The 20,290-nt window shown below is 46.4% G+C and overlaps 1 protein-coding gene across 2 annotated transcripts in view; it reads right to left on the bottom strand.

The window, feature by feature from the left end:
* Positions 1-20,290, bottom strand: part of phactr2 (phosphatase and actin regulator 2) — a 138,909-nt gene that overhangs the window by 14,585 nt on the left and 104,034 nt on the right. The window contains exons 7-8 of one of the 2 annotated variants that reach the window (XM_060831208.1): positions 15,553-15,758; positions 12,657-12,813 (exon numbers count right to left, since the gene is read on the bottom strand). In XM_060831208.1, the coding sequence (XP_060687191.1) occupies positions 12,657-12,813; positions 15,553-15,758 (363 nt within the window). Of the gene's footprint in view, positions 1-12,656; positions 12,814-15,552; positions 15,762-20,290 lie in introns of both variants that reach the window. The other variant, XM_060831207.1, reaches the window with a different exon arrangement.

Raw genomic sequence — 20,290 nt, 5'->3', positions numbered from 1 at the left:
TGCATGTCAGAGGTTTTAGTGAAAGGATTAATAAGCTGAAAATTGGGTTCCCCAGGCACCTGATGAACCCAGCTTTCTTGGTCATCATGCCCCAGGACGGACTTGAACCCAAAGTGATAGGCTGAGAGGGAGGGACTGCTCCACATAATGGGATCAGAGAAATGCAAAGAAAAATACTTAATAATCAGTGAACACTGGAGTTTGGATGAAAGGTCCTTGAACTGCTGAGCATTTCTGACTGTTTCCGTTCTCATTTCACAGCAGCTGGAGTGCTGTTGCTCTAACCTGTCCTGTTTTCTGTACTAGGCAAAAGTGAGGACTGCAGATGCTGGAAATCAGAGTTTAGATTAGAGTGGTGCTGGAATAGCACAGCCGGTCAGTCAGCATCCGAGGAGCAGGAAAATCGATGTTTTGGGCAAAAGCCCTTCATCAGCGAGGCAGTCAGTATATTTCAGAACACTTAAAGTGCACACAATTCAAGGTAAAAACAATGACTGCAGATGCTGGAAACCAGATTCTGGATCAGTGGTGCTGGAAGAGCACAGCAGTTCAGGCAGCATCCAACGAGCAGCGAAATCAACGTTTCGGGCATCACTTTCGCTGCTCATTGGATGCTGCCTGAACTGCTGTGCTCTTCCAGCACCACTGATCCAGAATCTACACACAATTCAAGACAACTGACTTTTTGTCCTAACATATCAGATTAAATCTCACGACATAATAGCCTCCTAATAGTCCTAGAGAAGTAGAGGATAATATTGCGAGGATGATTCAGGAAAAGAGTGAAGGTAGCAGGGTGGTTGTTATGGGGGACTTTAACTTCCCAGATATTGACTGGGAGAGCTATAGCTCGAGTTCATTAGATGGGTCGGTGTTTGTACAATGTGTGCAGGATGGTTTCCTGACACAATATGTCGACAGGCCAACAAGAGGGGAGGCTATATTGGATTTGGTTCTAGGTAATGAACCAGGCCAGGTGTTAGACTTGGAGGTAGGTGAGCACTTCGGGGACAGTGACCACAACTCGGTGACTTTTACTTTAGTGATGGAGAGGGATAATCGTGCACCGCAGGGCAAGAGCTATAGCTGGGGGCAGGGAAATTATGATGCAGTGAGGCATGACTTAGGATGTGTGGATTGGAAAAACAGGCTTCAAGAGAAGAACACTAATGAGATGTGGGGATTGTTCAAGGAGCAGCTACTGCGTGTCCTCGATAGGTATGTACCAGTCAGGCATGGTGTAAAGGGCCTTGTGAGGCAGCCGTGGTTTAGTAAGGAATTGGAGTCCCTTGTGAAAGGGAAGAAGGCGGCATATGTAAAGATGAGGCGTGAAGGTTCAGTAGGGGCGATTGAGAGTTATAAGGTAGCCAGGAAGGAGCTAAAGAGGGAGCTAAGAGAAGCGAGAAGGGGACATGAAAAGTCTTTAGCTGGTAGGATTAGGGAAAACCCAAAGGCTTTCTATAGGTATGTCAAGAATAAAAGGATGACTAGGGTAGGTATCGGTCCAGTCAAGGATAGTAGTGGGAAGTTGTGTGTGGAGGCGGAGGAGATTGGAGAGACATTAAATCAGTACTTTTCATCAGTATTCACTCAGGAACAGGACACTGTTGCTGATGTGAATATGGAATCACAATTAATTAGAATGGATGCCCTGGAAATATGCAGGGAAGAGGTTTTGGGAATATTGGAAAGGATGAATATAGATAAGTCTCCTGGGCCAGATGGCATTTACCCCAGGATCCTATGGGAAGCTAGGGAGGAGATAGCAGAGCCATTGGCCTGGATTTTTATGTCGTCGTTGTCAACGGGAATAGTACCAGAGGACTGGAGGATAGCGAATGTGGTCCCATTGTTCAAGAAAGGGAGTAGGGATAGCCCGAGTAACTATAGGCCAGTGAGTCTGACTTCAGTGGTGGGCAAAGTCTTAGAGAGAATGGTAAGGGATAAGATTTATGAACATCTGGGTAGGAATAACGTGATCAGGGATAGCCAGCATGGTTTTGTGAAGGGCAGGTCGTGCCTCACAAACCTTATTGAGTTCTTTGAGAAGGTGACCAAGGAAGTGGATGAGGGTAAAGCAGTAGATGTTGTGTATATGGATTTTAGTAAGGCGTTCGATAAGGTTCCCCATGGTAGGCTAATGCTAAAACTTCGGAGGTATGGCATTGAGGATACATTAGAGGTTTGGATTAGGAATTGGCTGGCTGGAAGGAGACAGAGGGTAGTAGTTGATGGATTATGTTCATCTTGGAGCGCAGTTACTAGCGGTGTACCACAAGGATCTGTTTTGGGACCATTGCTTTTTGTTATCTTTATAAATGATCTAGAGGAAGGACTTGAAAGCTGGGTAAGCAAGTTTGCGGATGACACAAAAGTCGGTGGAGTTGTGGATAGTGAGGAAGGAAGTGGTAGGTTACAGCGAGATATAGATAAGTTGCAGAGCTGGGCGGAAATGTGGCAAATGGAATTCAATGTAGCTAAGTGCGAAGTCGTTCACTTTGGTAGGAATAACAAGAAGATGGATTACTGGGCTAATGGTAGGCTACTTGGTAGTGTGGATGAGCAGAGGGATCTTGGTGTCCATGTACACAGATCTCTGAAAGTTGCCACCCAGGTAAATAGTGCTGTGAGGAAGGCATATGGAGCACTGGGCTTTATTGGCAGAGGAATTGAGTTCCGGAGTCCTGCGGTCATGTTGCAGTTGTATAAGACTCTGGTGCGGCCTCATCTGGAGTATTGTGTGCAGTTTTGGTCGCCATACTATAGGAAGGATGTGGAAGCTTTAGAACGAGTGCAGAGGAGGTTTACCAGGATGTTGCCTGGAATGGTAGGAAAATCTTATGAGGAAAGGCTGAGGCACTTGGGGCTGTTCTCATTGGAGAAGAGAAGGTTTAGGGGAGATCTGATAGAAGTGTATAAGATGATTAGGGGTTTAGATAGGGTAGATACTAAGAACCTTTTACAGCTAATGGAGTCAGGTGTTACTAGGGGACATAGCTTTAAATTAAGGGGTGGTAGGTATAGGACAGATGTTAGGGGTAGATTCTTCACACAGCGGGTTGTGAGTTCATGGAATGCCCTGCCCGTATCAGTGGTGAACTCTCCTTCTTTATGGTCATTTAAGTGGGCATTGGATAGGCATTTGGAAGTTATTGGGCTAGTATAGGTTAGGTAGGATTCGGTCGGCGCAACATCGAGGGCCGAAGGGCCTGTGCTGCGCTGTATCCTTCTATGACATGGTGTTGTTGATGAGGCTAGTCTCCTGTTACCCTGGGGTGGTGGAGAACCCTCTTAAATCATAGACATTATAACGTGAGTTGGCACTTCCGGGGCAGAATCAACCATATTGGCAAGGGACTGGAGTCACATAGGACCCACATGGGTCAGCTTGGCACGTTTCCTTCCTGTTTTGTTGATAACATCAGTCCAGAGCTTCATGGTCTCCAACTATGTTTTTGAACTGAATTCAATCCAACCAGAGTAGGAATGGAAGTCATGTTCACTGCACATCCCTGCTATGGGAAAGATGTTGTTAAACTTGCAAGATTTACAGATAGAATTTACAAGCATGTTGCTGCGGTTGGAGGATTTGAGGTATAGGGAGAGGCTGAATGGGCCGGGGCTGTTTTCCCTAGCACGTCAGAGGCTATGGGGTGGCCTTATAGAAGTTTATAAAACCACGAGGGGCATGGCTAGGGCAAATAACCAAGGTCACTTCCCAAGGCTGAGGGAATCCAAACATAGGTAAAAACAATGGCTGCAGATGCTGGAAACCAGATTCTGGATCAGTGGTGCTGGAAGAGCACAGCAGTTCAGGCAGCATCCAAAATGCAGCGAAATCGACGCTTCGGGTATTCCTGATGAAAGGCTTTTGCCCGAAATGTCGATTTCGCTGCACTTTGGATGCTGCCTGAACTGCTGTGCTCTTCCAGCACCACTGATCCGGAATCCAAATGTAGACAGCATTGGTTTAAGGTAAGAGGGGAAAGATATAAAAGGGACCTAAGGCGTAACTTTTTCACGCAGACACTGGTGTGTGCATAGAACTGGCTGCCAGAGGAAGTGGTGGAGGCTGGTACAATTACAGCATTTAAAAGGCATCTGGGTGGGTACATGAATAGGAAGGGTTTAGAGGGATATGGGCTAAATGTTGGTAAATGGGACTAGATTAATTTAGAATATCTGATCGGCATGGACGAGTTGGACTGAAGGGTCTGTCTCAGTGCTGTACAGCTCTATGACTCAATTACTAGTCTAGACCCATGAGTGGACACTAGATCAGAAAGATAACCACACCATTATTGGAACCTGGTAAGGTATGTAACACCGAAGGGAATGACAGATTTATTGAGGATCTGCAGAAATGTAAAGTTGAGATGAAAATCAGATCAGACCACATCTCCACGAACGGTAGCATAGGCTTGGGGTGCTGCCTGGTCTGCTCTTGTTCCTTGCTCATAGTTAGCAAAATCGACAAATAAACTAGTGGTCAATCAATGAGCACCCTTTCATCGTGATCCAGTTTACTCAAACAGGTGTGAGCCGGAAGTTTGTTTCACAACCTGCACAAAGCCGCATTTAAAACCTAAATCTAAACACTCCCAGCAGTGCAGAACCAGGTTTCGTGATGAGGTTTAACAAGTGTTTGTGGCATCCATAATGCATTAGCGTCAGGTTTACCCAAACACATGCAAAAATGCCAAAAGTGGCACCACGTCAATGACAGTAAGCCCTGCATCATCAAACCTATAGGAGTCTTAAATGACTTGACAGGGTAAAGGCTGAGAGGAGGTTTCTAATAGAGTCTCAGACAAGAACTGTTTCAGAATAACGGGGTGCCAATTTAAAACTGAGATGAGGAGGAATGTCTTCTTTCATGGGATTGAGAGTCTTTGCAACCCCTTGTCACAGACAGCTGTGGGGGGGTAGTATCCTTGTATATATTTAAGGCTGAGATCGATGGATTCTGGATCAGTCGGGGAATCAAGGGGTTAAGGGGAATGGGCAGGAAAGTGGATGTGAAGAACGTTGGATCAGCCGTGATCCTATTGAATAGCAGAGCAAAGTCAAGGGGTTACATGGCCTATTCCTTTCTCTAATGGTCTTTCGATGTCATTACCAGCGGAAACTGGGGAGTAGAAACATACACACAAGGATGAGCAAATACAAGGATAAATAATAATTATTGATGAGATACTGAAAAAAACTTTGGATTGATATAGAGTCATCAATTAAGGTAAATACCAATTATTGTTAACTAATGCATATAAGCTAGATAGACAAGAGGGAGAAAGGAATAGAAGGACATGTTGATAGGATGGGACAAAAGGGAATGGGACAAGGTACTTATAGAGTGTAGCACAGAGTCATTGGGCCAAATGGCCTGTTGAAAAATTACATGTCAGGGAAATAACTATTACATTTTTCACACTATCATGACAAGAAATATATATTATAGGAGGGAATTAATTCTATTGACCTCATCACTGGGCTGAGTTTTCCAAAATAAAAATCATTATTTGGTTTTGAAACACAACTGAGGAGTCATTGCCTTGGTTATAGAAGTCAAGTGTGAACCCGTGATCTGATAACATTAAGTGATTTGTCTCTTGCCCTGGCAGATTTACCTAACTGCCCAATGCTTCCAAAAGCATGAGGAAAATGGGGCAAAAGCAACAGAGAACCCTGGCAGTCACAGGTCTGTCCAGATGAAACCTGGTCCCAGATTGTAGAAACTTCACCCTCTACAATTGGCAATGCAGCCAACTATCAGTGTCAATCACCAACATGGCACATTACTTAGTCACGGGATACTTGTACAACCAACGCCATGACAGAGAAACAAAGAGGTGGTGATCCATTCAGACAACCAATCCAGGATTATAGCCTCTGTTACTTGACTGAACAGCTCACTCCAAGTGTTGGTCCTCTCTCTTAGCAAAAAGCATCAATTTGAAGATTTGTCTTTCATTGGCTGAGACTCCATGTACTTGCACTCTCGCAAATCTCATGACTCCTTCAGTTTCCAAGATCTCTTCATCTCTGTCTTGATTCAATGAATCAATTGATAATTGAGTCCAATGACAGAACATCCATGGTCATCAGGGGCAGGGCATTCCAGAGGTCCACACCATCTGATCGAAGAAATTTCAGAAGGTCTCAGGCCTACATGGCTGACTGCTTATCCCGAGGTTATGGGTCCCTGGGTTTGGACCCTCCAGGCAGAGAGAACGTAGCCACTCAACACGGATCCAGTCAAGCCCTTGGGTAGTTTTGCATTTTTCAATATTGAGATTGCCTCATTTTCTAAACTCTCCTGAATAAAAGAGTTTTGCTTCTGATGTACCCTTGAGGTAGGGGAGGGGAGGGAGGGCAGAGATAATCCATGATAGAGTCATAGAGTCCTACAGCACAGAGAAGACCCTTCGGCCCACACTGGTCCATGCCGACCAAAATGTCCATCCATGCTAACCCCATTTCCCTGCACTTGACCCATATCCTTCTAAAACTTTCCTATCTACATAATTGTCCAAATGCCTTTAAAATGTTGTAGAGGGTTTTTTCCATGTCTAATGAGATCATGAGTGAGTTTTGAGAAGATTTGTAGCTCAGGTTTAGGTTCTGGATGTAGGTTTGCTCGTTGAATTGGAAGGTTCATCTTCGATGTTTCATCACCATACTAGGTAACATCTTCAGTGAGCCTTCAGTGAGCAATTCTTTGTCCAGAGGCTCACTGAAGATGTTGCCTAGTATGGTGACGAAACATCTGAAAACAAACCTTCCAGCTCAGCGAGCAAACCTACATCCACAATGAGATCATGTAGTATAAAGGCCCCAGAAGTCCAACTCTCCCGCAGCTCCATCAAGACCACGGGCCAGGCTCACGCGTGCTGGGGTAGAGTTTTACACTTTTGATTTTGTCAGCCCTCCTGAGGTCTTCCTCATACGTCTCCTCTACTGCATGGTCTAAGATACCAGCAGTACGTATGGTGGCCATTGTAACCTCTGGCAAAATCCAACAGCTAGCTACAAACACAAGGTCAGCCATGGTTCACCACAAACATCTCAACGGCAATGAGGGATGGGCAACAAACACCAATCTTGTGGTGACACCCACATTAATACAATTTTCTGGTGGCAAGCAGCCCCCCCATTGCTCTACGACATGAGTGGCAGGTGAGATGGATGGTGTGAGGTGGCTTAGATACAGGGCTGAGGGTGGGAGGTAGTGAGGACTGCAGATGCCAGAGACCAGAGTTGAAAAATGTGGTGCTGGAAAAGCACAGCAGGTCATGCAGCATCCCAGGAGCAGGAGAATCGACGTTTCGGGTATAAACTCTTCTTCAGGAAGGTTGGAGACCCCCTGGCCCTGAAGAAGGGCTTATGCCCGAAACGTCGATTCTTCTGCTCCTCGGATGCTGCCTGGCCTGCTGTGTTTTTCCAGCACCACATGTTTCAACTGAGGGTGGGAAGTGGCAATGGTGGGGGGGGGGGGTAAAGAGCTTGTCAGGATGGAAGACGAGAGGAAGATCAGTCTCTAATATATGGTCCTGTTCATTCAGAGGACCAGCTTACCCACTCTCATCACAATGGAGCCTAATGCAACAGCTTATGTTTTGGGTGCTGGGGGTGGTGATGCAAGGCACTCAATGGGCCTCTGTGAGGAGGGCAGGCACTCCCTTTAACCCCAATCAACAGCCCCTATAATGAGATCCCCATCCGAGTCACTGATATTTTGTCTTAAAGTTCTCCTGGCCCACGCCCAGGGGATCTCCAACCTTCCCGAAAAGCACCGGCTTCTCCTGCAGGTGGTGCTGTGATGGCAGCGCTGTCAGCCCTCTGATTGGCCAGACACTTGCAGGAGATTGCTCACACCCAGTAATTGGACAGTGAGCTTAGAGATAGCCAAGGTTATAATTCCAAACAAAGAGCCTGGAAGTGATGGGAGAAGTTTGGAATTCCATTTTTGCTGAGAAGCAACAGAGTCATCTTCTAAAGCTTTATGTACAACAAATGGTGAGATGGTAGTGCACTGGGATTTTCACTGGGCTAGCAATCCAGTAACTCAGCTGTGAATCTATCCATGCTGCAATTTGAATTTAATATTAAATTCAATCTGGAATTAGAAGCAAAACCATTTTTGATTGCCATAAAAACCCGTCTGGTTCACTAATGTCCTTCGAGGAAGGAAATCTGCGGAACCTGGCATACATGTGACTCAAAACCCACAGCAACATGTGTAACTCTTAATCACAGAATCCCTACAATGCAGAAATAGGCCATTCATCCCATTCAGTCACACCAACCTTTTGAATGAGACAAAAAAAAATGCTGAAATCCAAAATAGACAAGGCAGGAGGCTGGAAGAACACAGCAAGCCAGGCAGGAGGTGGAGAAGTCAATGTTTCAGGTGTAACCCTTCTTCAGGACTTGCTGTGTTTTTCAAACAGCATCCCACTCCTCGACCCTATCCCCGTCACTACTATCTCAAATGACGTGGCAAGACTAAAGAGCAACTAGGGATGGGCTAAAGTGCTGGTGTACCAACCCATGTACGAGAAATAAGATACGCCTTCACAAAATCATCCACAGAATGAATCAGACCACCAAGGCACATCAGGTGGTGTTAGCGGAAGTGACGGCAGACTTGGGCAAAGAATGAGAGTTTTAAAGAATGCTTTAAATAAACAGCGAGATTCTGAGTGACTGAAGAAGGGAATTCCATGGCTTAGCACTGAAGGCTGTCTCACCAGAGAGATTAAAATCAGAGATTCAGACCCTGGCAGCTGGCCCAATACCAAATCTGGTCAATGTTCCCCCCACTCACTTCCTTTCACTTTACTTCTGTTAAAGAGTAGCCTTTGTACCTTCCTCAGCACAGATACAAACAGCTTCTAAAGTGAATATCAGTGAATCATTGCTCTCTGTAGTTACACAGCCTCTTACAAGTTGCACTCAAATGATGCAGTTAACACTGAAAAGGTCAGAATATTACTGGAAGATAGGAACATGTGAAATGAGGAGCTAATGACCATGACATCAGACATGAAGCCACAGTGTGAAAATTTAAACCCTTCCATCCTTCTCTTCCGAGGTATCACTGGCAGGTGAGGAGATGTACTGGACCAAGAGTTTGGTAGGAATTGGGAAAGAAGAGGAGAGGAGGGGAAGGAGATTTGGAAAGGAGAGGGGCTGGAGGATAGAAGAGAGGGGAGGGGGAGGACAAAGCAAAGCAGAACCAGAGAGATAGGGAAAGATATGTGAGGGGAGAGAAGCTGGGGGGGGGGGGGGGGCTAGAGAAAGGGGTGAGGGCAGAAGGGGTGAAAACAGCAGGAGAGAGGGGAGAGGCATAGAGAGAAGGAATGAGATAGAGTGGAGGGAGGAGGGGAAGGGGAGAAGGGAATGGTAAGACGGGGAGAAAGGGGAGGGGAGGAAAGCAGAGAGGTGAAAAGAGAAGGAAGCAGCAGAAAAGAGTGTTCCTGTGGATACACCGCCCAGGACAGAGCAGCCCAGCTACAGGTTGTTCTCTTTCTCCCATTCTCTATACTGGGGTAGACAGGGGCTACTTCTCTCAGTGAGCTATACTTCAAGGCAGGACTTGAAGTCCCGAGTGAGCAGGATCTCAAAGGGTTAACAAAGAAATGTGTAAATCAACCTCTCCTATCCTAAGAGAGCATCTCAGAATGTCCAGCTAATGAGGGTAAAGATGGAACCGTTCAGTGAGCTTAACCAGAATGGGCCAGGGAAGGTTATGATGTTTTAACAGCACCAGAACCTGCATTCCCACTGCAGCTCATTGATTACATTCGATTCATCGGGATACAGAGGGAAGGAGAGATTGAATGAAAGAGAAAGGGATGGAGAGAGGGAAAGACAAGGAGGACTGTGAGAAGAATGGAGGGATGGTGAGAGGTAGGGTAGGAGAGAGAGAGGGAGATGAAGAGGAGAAGGGAAGGCTAGAATGAGCAACGTAGAGAGCGAGGGATGGAGAGTAGGAGGGAAGGAACGTGGGGGGGGGTATGGGAAGGAAGGAAGGTGTAAAGGAGGATTCGAGAAAGGGAGGGAAGGAGCGGTTGTGGAAATAAAGGAAGGTGGAAAAGAGGGAAGGAGGGAGAGATGTGGAGAAGGAAGGAAGGAGAGGGGCTGGAAAGGAGGGAAGGTAAAAAGGAGGGAAGGTGGAAAGGAGGGCAGGGTGGAGACAGGGCAGGAAGGAGAGGGGAAAAACAAAAGGAAGAAGAGGAATTTTGAAAGCCTCTTTTGGTTTCCGATGACACTTGCCTAGACGTTGTATGAACACTGCATAGAAGTGATGTCTCCTGATATATTTACTTTCTTCTGATAGTCAGTGTCCTTGTCTGGATTAGTGGTGCTGGAAGAGCACAGCAGTTCAGGCAGCATCCGAGGAGCAGTAAAATCAACGTTTCGGGCAAATGCTCTTCATCAGGAATAAAGGGCTTTTGCCCGACACGTTGATTTTACTGCTCCTCGGATGCTGCCTGAACTGCTGTGCTCTTCCAGCACCACTAATCCAGAGTCTGGTTTCCAGCAACTGCAGTCATTGTTTTTACCTCGTGTCCTTGTCTGCCCACCCTCCCTCAGACGTCTATGCAGTCAGCATGTACCCTTTGCACTTTAATCTCCACACACACAGTATCACTCGTTGGAAACTCACGTAATGAGACACCCACACACGCACATACAAACACTCACCCACTCACCGGCATCACTCTGACTGCAGCTTTTACAGAATAAATAAAGTGATGGATTGGCTTGAAGGATAACACTGCCTGAGTTCACTCTCTGTTCCATTTTGCTGATTTTTTTTCATTTTTTAATTAAATAAAGACAGTTCAGATCATCTGAGTCATCTCAATCAAAGCAGTGTGATGAAACAGTCTGTGTAAATGAGTGACAGGAAGTCTGTTTCCAAAAGGATGTCAAGTGATGTTGAAGCACTCCCAGTCATCGTGTGAAACAAAATCTGCTCCTCTTTCTCCTTTATGAATATTAACACAATACCCAGCCTTACGCTTGCAAGATGTCACAGAGACTATTACACCTTGGAGGCTAGAAATCACTGTCATCACTTGACATTTTATGTAGGTTAACACCTTGTTAAATCACACAAAACATGTCTAATTTTTTTTTTGGCACTTTCACTTCTGAGTCAGATGGTCGTAGCTTCAAATCCTCACTCCGGAGAGCCCAGGTATACAAACTCAATGGAGGACCCCAAGATGGTAAGAGCTGCCAGCTTTCAGTCAGAAGTTAAGCTCAGTCCCCTGTCTGCCCAATATCACCATCCCCACTCCATCCCCCAACCCTGTTCTGTCTGGTGGATATGAACCATACCTGTAAAGTGGGCCATTTGGCCCATCTTGTCCAGGCTGACCCAAAGACACCCACATGGCACGGCCCTGTGGTCAAACACTTCAACTCCCCCTCTCACTCTGCCAAGGACATGCAGGTCCTGGGCCTCGTCCAACGCCAGGTTCTAGCCACCCGACGCCTGGAGGAAGAACACCTCATCTTCTGCCTTAGGACCCTCCAACCACATGGCATCAATGTGAATTTCACCAGTTCCTCATCTCCCCTCCCCCCACCTTATCCCAGATCCAAACCTCCAACTCAGCACCACCTTCGTGAACTGTCCTACGTGTCCATCTTCCTTCCCACCAATCTGCTCCATCCTCTCCACTGACCTATCACCATTACCCCCACCTTCATCTACCATCACCTTCCCAGCTACATTCCCCCCAACTTCACCCCCTCCCATTTATCTCTCAGCCTCCTTGGACCTCCCTCTCATTCCTAATGAAGAGCTTATGCTCGAAACGTTGACACTCCTGCTCCTTGGCTGTGCTTTTCTAGCACCACACCTTTTGACTCTGAGCTCTGGCATCTGTAGTCCTCACTTTCCAGTATTTTATATATCTCTATCATGTCACCCCTTCAACCTTCTCCGTTCCAAAGAAAACCACTGCAATCCATCCTCGTAGCTACAATTTTCCAGCCCTGGCAACATTCTAGTAAATCTTCCCTCTCTCGGACACTTTCTGGAGGAATTCCATCCTTCCTGTAATGTGGTGACCAGATCCGCACATAATACACCAGTTGTGTCTTCATTATTATAGCCTTCATCATTATAGCCCTAATTTTATATTCTATCCCTCTGTCAATGACAGAGAGCATTCTATACACTTTCTTTATAACCTGACCTACCTGCCCTGCTACCTATAAGAGTCTGCGCACCTTCACACCACAATCTCTCACTGCATCTCCCCCTCTCAGTATATTCCCTTTCATTATGTCCTTCCTAAATGCATTACCCTACACCTCTCAGAGTTAAGCAATGTGACTATTCCAGTAGGAGTAGACTGGAATGCCTGACTGATTCCTGATGCAGTGCCCAGAGTACTGGAAAAGCACAGCAGGTCAGGCAGCATCCAAGGAGCAGGAGAATTGACGTTTCGGGCAAAAGCCCTTCATCAGGAATGACTTCCTGATTCCTGATGCATGATAGCGAACCAGGTGGCTTTTTATAAAACCTGTTGGACATTTACTGAACTGAATTCTGTAACTCACCAGGGGGAGACTTAATTTGAGAAATTGGAAGTAACGTCAGTGAGCTAGGAAACTGTGTGGTTGTTGCTTACCGAATGAGTTTGGTCCCAATTTGCTGTCGCAGTTCCATCCGCTCCTCATCGGATTTACGGGGCAGGATGTTCTTCTCTTCCAGCTCCTGCTTAGTTGGGCGGTTCCGGAGTTTAATGGCGAGCGTGTCTCTCCGTCGTATCTTATTGGCGAGAGCACCTGGTGGGCATCACAAATGTAGGGTTAGTGAGCAGCGGGCCCTGTGAGAGGGAGAGCTCAGGCCAAACAGCACTCACTGCACATCAACCACGACGTTTCATTTACGGGAGGTGAGGGGTTCCACATGGTATATGCAGAGATTGCAGACTACACATGGCAAAGGGTCCCAGGGACAGACTCATCCAGCTTGGCCATTCAGGGTCAAAGTTAGGAAGCCCTTCTGCATACAAAGAGGAACGGAAATTTCTAGAACTCACTGTCTCCCTGGGGGTCAACTTGAGTTCATTAGGGCAAGGTCAAAGGATATAGTTACCTCCAAGGGAGTGCAGCATAGATACAGTCCATCATGATTAAATGGCGGAACAGATTCTCGAGGGAGTTGAATATCTTCCTCTTGTATGTCTACCAATCATTTCACACAGTTCCATCTTGGTCAGAGAGACCTCAATAGTGAAAGCTAGCATATCGGTGTTAAAGATCGAGTTAGGGCATCGCATTGGACAGAGAGAATGAACTGCGGACCGTAGCAACTTAGAATCTCTACAGCGTGGAAGCAGGCCATTCAGCCCATCAAGTCCACAATGCCCCTCTGAAAAGCATCCCACCCACCCTACCCTATCACTGTAAACCTGTATTTCCTGTGACTAATCCACCTGGGCACTAGGGGTAATTTAGCATGGCCAATTCACTCAACCTGCATATCCTTGGACTGTGAGAGGAAACCGTAGCACCTGGAGGAAAACTCACGCAGATACAGGGAGGATGGGCAAATGCTGGAAATCAGAAACAAAAACCGAAAGTGCTGGGAAAAAAGCAGCAGGTTTGGCAGCATCTGCAGACAGAAATCTGAGTTAATGTTTTGGGTCCTGTTCAGCTGAAATTACTCTGATTGCTCTCCTCAGATGCTGCCAGATCTGCTGTGAATTTCCAACAATTTCTGTTTTTGTTACAAAATGGAATTCTTGGTTGATAAATTCATTAACGTTTATTTGAGGAAGTAACCAGCAGAATAGAGAAGGGAAGCCAGCAGATGTAATATGCCTATATTCCCATGAGGTTTTTGATAAGCTAGTGGAGTGGTAATGTCACTGGACCTGAGTAATCCAGACTCCCAGGCAAATGGTCAATTGTCATAAAAACCCATTTGGCTCATAGAATCCCTACAGTGTGGCAAGACGCCATTCGGCCCATCGGGTTCACATCAACCCTCCAATGAGCTACTTACCCAGACCCACATCCCTACCCTATAACCCTGAAGTTCCCATGGCTAACCCATCTTGCCTGCACATCCCTAGACACTATGGGTGATTTAGCATGGCCAATTCACCCCAATGTACACATCTTTGGACTTTGGAAGGAAACTGGAGCACCCAGAGGAACCCCACGCAAACATGGGCAGAATGCTTAAACTCCACACAGACAGTCACCCGAGGGTAAACTTATACCCAGGTGCCTGGTACTGAGAGGCAGCAGGGTTAACCACTGAACCACCATGCTGTCCTTCATGGAAGAAGAGCTACCACCTTTATTTGGTCTGACCTATAGCAGTACTGCTGATTCTTAATTGCCCTCTGGGCAATTAGTGATGGCCAATAAATACTGGCCCAGCCAATGACGCCTCCATCTGGAGTAATGCGTATAGTATTGGTCACCTTACATATGGAAGGATGTTAATGATCAGACTATTACCTGGAATGAGTGAGTTGTCTAACGGAGGATGGCCAGTCAGACATGTACCCACTGAGGTTTGGGAGATTAAAAGGAAGCTCAATGTGTCAAATCCTGAGGGGGTCTTTACAGGGTGGGTCACTTAGGATCAGGAAACATGGCTTCATCCCAAAGACCTACAGAAATATGAAACTGTCGCTCCTCCTCATCTGCCAGGCCCCTAAAAAAAAAACCTTGAGGTTGGCAATCATTTGAAAATATCACCATTAGGTAAATGGTAAATTCAAGGAGAAAGTGAGGACTGCAAATGCTGGAGATTCAGAGCTGAAAATGTGTTGCTGGAAAAGCACAGCAGGTCAGGCAGCATCCAAGGAACAGGAGATTCGACGTTTCGGGCATAAGCCCTTCTTCAGGAAATGGTAAACTGACCATCGTCTTATAGACCATAGTAGACAGGCAGGAGGTTGGAAGAACACAGCAAACCCAGCAGCATCAGGAGCTGGAGAATTCGATGTTTCGGGTGTAACCTTTCTTCAGGACTGGCTTTAAAGAAGGGTTACATCTGAAAGGTCAACTTGCCTGACCTGGCTTGCTGTGTTCTTCCAGCCTCCTGCCTGTCTACTTTGGATTTCAGCATCTGCAGTTTTTTTTTGTCTCTTACCAGGCCATAAAACTGCTCTCTCACTACTGAGAAAGGGAGAGAGAGAGATATCTGGGGGTGGTTTAACCTGTGGGTCACCATGTCTCAGACAAGGGGAGAAGTTGAGAAGGAAAGACCTTCGTGGTTACCTCAGCCAATGTAGGAATTGAAGTCACTCTGTTGGTATATTACAATCCAGCCAACCGAGCTAACCTAACAACCCTTATCACCATCAAAGATCAACGGGTATTTGTTGGGTGAAGATGTTAATGGATTGGGTTGAAAGACAAGGAAATGCAGCAAGGAGACAGATTGACCATGATCTAACTGAAAGATGGGGCAGGCAGAAGGAACTGGATGACCACATCCTGTTCCTATGGTTACTACACAGCACGAGGTGTTATCGAGAGCCTGATGATCAAAGTTCTTACTGTTTAAACATTCATCGTCTTCATCTGACTCATCAGATTCGTTCTTGTCTTGCAGCGAGTTGTCGGAATCAGAGTCGCTCCCCGGAGATTCCCGATAGGCTACGCTGGGAATGACAATGACCGGGGAGGAGCTGTCTAGCTGGACGTGGCTCTTCTTGGTGAGAGGGATGGCAGCTGTCTCACTCCGGTCAACGTCATCACAGCCACTGCTGGAAAGAGAGCGTGGGAGATGTGGTTAACATGAGACAAGGCACCCAGCGCGGACATCATGTTCCTGTGTGCAACAAAGCACTTAACACTGACCTCACTCAGAATGTCAATCCCACCGCTCAGACACACACCTTGGAACCTCCAAGAACTGGAGTTCAATCTTCAGTCCACCCAGCTGTTCGCAGTCTGCATCAATGCTTGGTTGTGGGCGGGTGGAGGGAAGGTGCAATATTTCCAAGTTTGTGTATGGCACAAGACATGTGATTTGTAAGAACAATGTAAAGAGACTTTTAAAGGGTTTAGACAGGCTAAGTGAGTGGGCAAGACTATGGAAGGTAATCGGGGTCATTGTCAGGTAGGAGTCATTGTAGGAGGAATGGAAGGCAGAGTTTGTCTTAAATGGTGAGAGACTGGAGAGTGTTGCAAATCCAAAGAACCTACATGTCCTTCTCCATAAGTCATTGAAATCTCGCCTTGGAGGTTCAACATGCAATTCAGGAGGTTGAGGAGATGTTAGCATGTATTGTCAAAGGGCGCAAATACAGGGGGAAAGGAACCTTGTATCAATTACATCAAGCCTCAGTGATTCAGTACCTGGAGCAGTGTGCAGTTCTGTATCTAATCAGTAAATATGTACATATTCATTATGTCCTCACTCTCAACTTTCCTTAAAGAGAGAGAGCAGCAGAGGTTTGCCAGATTAAATCCTGGGATCATGGAACTGTTCTGTGAGGAGAGGTTGAGGAAGCTGGGCCCACATTCTCTGGAGCTTAGGAGAACCAGATACTACCTCAACAAAACCCTTACAGGATTCTTAATGGCCTTAGTGTGGTGGATGCAGGAGGGTGCTTTCCCTGGCTCCCTCCAATCAGGGCACATAGTCTCAAGATAAGGGGCATGTTCAAGACAGAGATTTTGCACATTGGAGGCAATGGCCTAATTGTATTGAATCATACAAACCCTACAGTGGGGAAACAGGCCATTCAGCCCAACAAGTCCACACCGACCCTCTGGAGAGCAACCCACTCAGACCCATTCCCCTACCCCCAATTACTCTACATTTACCCCACTAGTGCACCTAACCTACATGTCCCCGAATACTATGGCAATTTCCCATGACCAATTCACCTAAGCTGTACATCTTTAGATAAGGGGAAGAAACCGGAGCTCCCGGGGAGACACTGGGAGAATGTGCAAACTACACGCAGGCAGTTGCCCAAGGGTGGTATTAAACCCAGGTCCCTGGCGCTGTGAGGCAGCAGTGCTAACCACTGAGCGACCATGCCATATTATTGCTGGACTGTCGATCCAGAGACCCAGGGAATGTTTTGGTGATCTGGTCTGATTCCTGCCACAGCAGATGGTGGAATTGGCATTGAATAAAAATCTGGAATTAAGAGTCCAATTATGACTGTGAATGCGTCGTCAGAAAAGCCCATCAGGTTCACTAACGCCGTTTAGTGAAGGGAACTGCCACCTTTACCTGGTCTGGCCTAACCCTAAACCTACATGTGACTCCAATCCCACAGCAATGTGTTTGACTCTTAACTAGCCTCTGGGCAGCTAGGAAGAGTAATAAGTGCTGGCCCAGTCATTGTGAATGAAAGTAAAAAATACTATCACCACCAAGGGATATTAGGGTAGCATTGAAAGAGGTGATCAGCCATATCCAGAAATGGTGCAGCAGGCTTGAGGGGCTGAATGGCCTCCTCTTGATCCTGCCTTCTGGTCTTCCTAACATCTGGAGAAAGTTCTGAAGGTACTGGCGTCCAGAGAATACGGTGTTTCTTTGGCTGGATGGGAGACAGGGCCAGTGACATGGTGGGAGCTTATGTGATGGACCCTCTGGCATTATGTTTATTCGAACAGAGTTTGAGCGAGACAAGAGGCCTTAAAAAAAACGCACTGAATTCTAAACTGGGCCAAATTAAGCCACCTCCCAGGTATAAACCTCTTTTCTAATGTGATGCCTGATGCTTATTGATGGACCCCCTTCACTAAGGATTGTCCCAATTTTCCCTGGAACCTGACGCCCCTCTGCACAGGCTGTGGATTTGGCCTAGTGAGCAAAAGCACCACTGAAAGGGGCAGGATAAGACCATTCAACCCTTCATGCCTGCTTCACCATTTAATACGATCATGACTGATCGCTCAACTCAGTTCCCTGTTCCTGTTCTCTCTCCCCATACCCTTTGATCCCTTTAGCCCCGAAGCTATTGAAATGTTTCAGTGTCTCTGTGCGGTGCATCCTGGGCTCAGATCTGGTTCACAGTGTGGTCAGCCACCCTGCAGCCTCTGGGGATTCACCATCCACTCCTGGCCTTCCTCCACATTGGGATCAAACACCCTCCCCTCCTCACAAGCAGCCAGGAGGTGGAGAGACAAGGCTGAGGGATAACATCCTGGTGGTCATCGGGCCACAGCATGGTTTCCCTGCCGTTATGTGGACTCTCAGCCCATTAGGAGGCCATTCAGCCCTCTGCATCTCTTTTGGAAGAGTTTTCTAACTAGCCCATTCACTCTTTCTCAACAGCTCTGCAATATATTTTTCAATTTAAAATGTATTCAATTACTTCTTTTATTACAAGTTAGGGTTAAGGCACTACCTTCCGAATTTTTTTTTCCCTCGTACATAAGGAGGGACGGATAAGGAAAGAAATGTGACTAGTATGAAGGTCCCAAAATGTAGTGTAAGCTTTGGGAGACCCCTGGCTGAGATAATAAGGGCTGCAGCTGGTGGCTTAACTCACAGTCGCCCTGGGCCACTCCTGCTCAACCATTTCATAGAAACACACAACAGGGAATAAATATTCATTGAATGTATTTAAAAAATATAAATTCAGGATCTTGAAAAATACAGCAAGACAAAAGGAAAATAGCGCAGGTGCTGTAGATCTGAAATAAAAGCAGAAGTGCTGGAGAATCGCTGCAGGGTACATTTCTCCAGCACATTGAAAAATACAGAGCTGTATTCTATTTGAGAAACAGAATGTGATTTGAACTTGCGATTTCATTAAAGCTCACGATTAGAAGTTTGCTTCTGATCAAGGTTATTGCTGTAATGCTCACAGAACAGAAACATCCTGTCCTATGTTACAAGACTCACAGTCTCCACACACAACCGGTCATCCTCCAGAGAAATGTCTGGTGACAGAGAACAGGGAACAGCCACTAAAGACTGCACCAAATTCTGACAGAGGGCATCCAATATCGTCAGACGGCCCCCACTTCAGAGTCTACAGGGCTCCTTTAGCTCCTCGACTCCCCCATCCTTCCTCTCCATCAACGCACTGCACCTCAGCACTTGGGAAGCTTTCTTCAACAGACCTCCCTTACATTTTCTGCTCAAAATCAACTTCTTTTGGACAAAGTCTGGCCACCTCCCCCGACCCATCAACCAGCCCAGTTCCGATTAGCAGAACCCCTCCTTCTAGATCTCCTCCTCAGCCCATTTGTTTGGCACCTCATCCACAGACTTTAGACCTCAGATCAAACGCAAGCTTTTGCAAATGCATCGGTTTAATATTTTTTCATTCATTTTTTTTTAGTGGGCTGTGGGTGTCACTGGCTGGGCCAGCATTCATTGCCTGTCCCTAGCTGCCATTGGGAAAATGGTGGTGAACTGCCTTCTTGAACTATTGCACATGGATGGTTGAACTGTGGGACTACAGAGCACCCACAGGCAAGGACTGACACCCCCTAACTTTTGGAAGATTTATAACAGACAGATTCAATCAGGGGATTATCAGCTCTTCACCCAGGGAAGCTGGGCTCCTATCACTGCTTACTTTGTGGTACTGCCTTTGAAATATCTACAAGAGTCCTTCAGGCAATTATTATCTTATTCCTATTCTCAGAGCAGGGTGCAGTTCTGTGTGTGTTTATCCTACCCTTTATTCTAACTGTGCCTCCAAGCATGGCCCCTCAGAGGGAGAGACAGCAGACCCCTCCTTGATTCTGTGAGTCTGTTAGTGTGCAGTAGAACTGAAATGGGAAAAGCCTGAGGTCCAATGTTACTCATTTGAGGTTAAAGCCAGTTCCTGGGAACCCTGCTCTGGCAATCAAACACAGTCACGTGGGATACAGTGTTTCCAATGGAAGCAAGGCTGCCTCTGCCCCCTCAGATTCCAGTCACTGTATGCACTTCCAAAGAAGCAACATTTCATTTTGATTTTCTTGTTACTGACAGCTATGAGAATGTCCTGAAGGGGGTGCTGTTTCCAATTTATTAGTTCTTTCACCTGTATCAACATCTTTTATTCGAAACTGCAAAACCCTTTTCAACATTTATTGGACCTCATGTACATTTCTACATCACTGAGGAATCAGGGAAGATTACATTTTCAAACATCAATAGTTTACCCAGAAATATTACCAAGTCTCGGCACTATTACCCACTGCATCTCAGACAATGGACCGGCTTTGGGTTTTTCACTCCCGGTGTGTAGAGTTCTGGGTTTGGCAGGTGCTCTCTAAGGAACCTTGGTGAATGTCTGCAGTTCATCTTATAGATAGTACACACTGCTGC

This window comes from Hemiscyllium ocellatum, chromosome 10, assembly GCF_020745735.1.
Source record: "Hemiscyllium ocellatum isolate sHemOce1 chromosome 10, sHemOce1.pat.X.cur, whole genome shotgun sequence".
In the NCBI taxonomy this organism is placed as follows: domain Eukaryota; kingdom Metazoa; phylum Chordata; class Chondrichthyes; order Orectolobiformes; family Hemiscylliidae; genus Hemiscyllium; species Hemiscyllium ocellatum.
The sequence above is the reverse complement of the archived record's forward strand: the minus strand, read 5'-3'. Positions and strand labels throughout refer to the sequence as shown.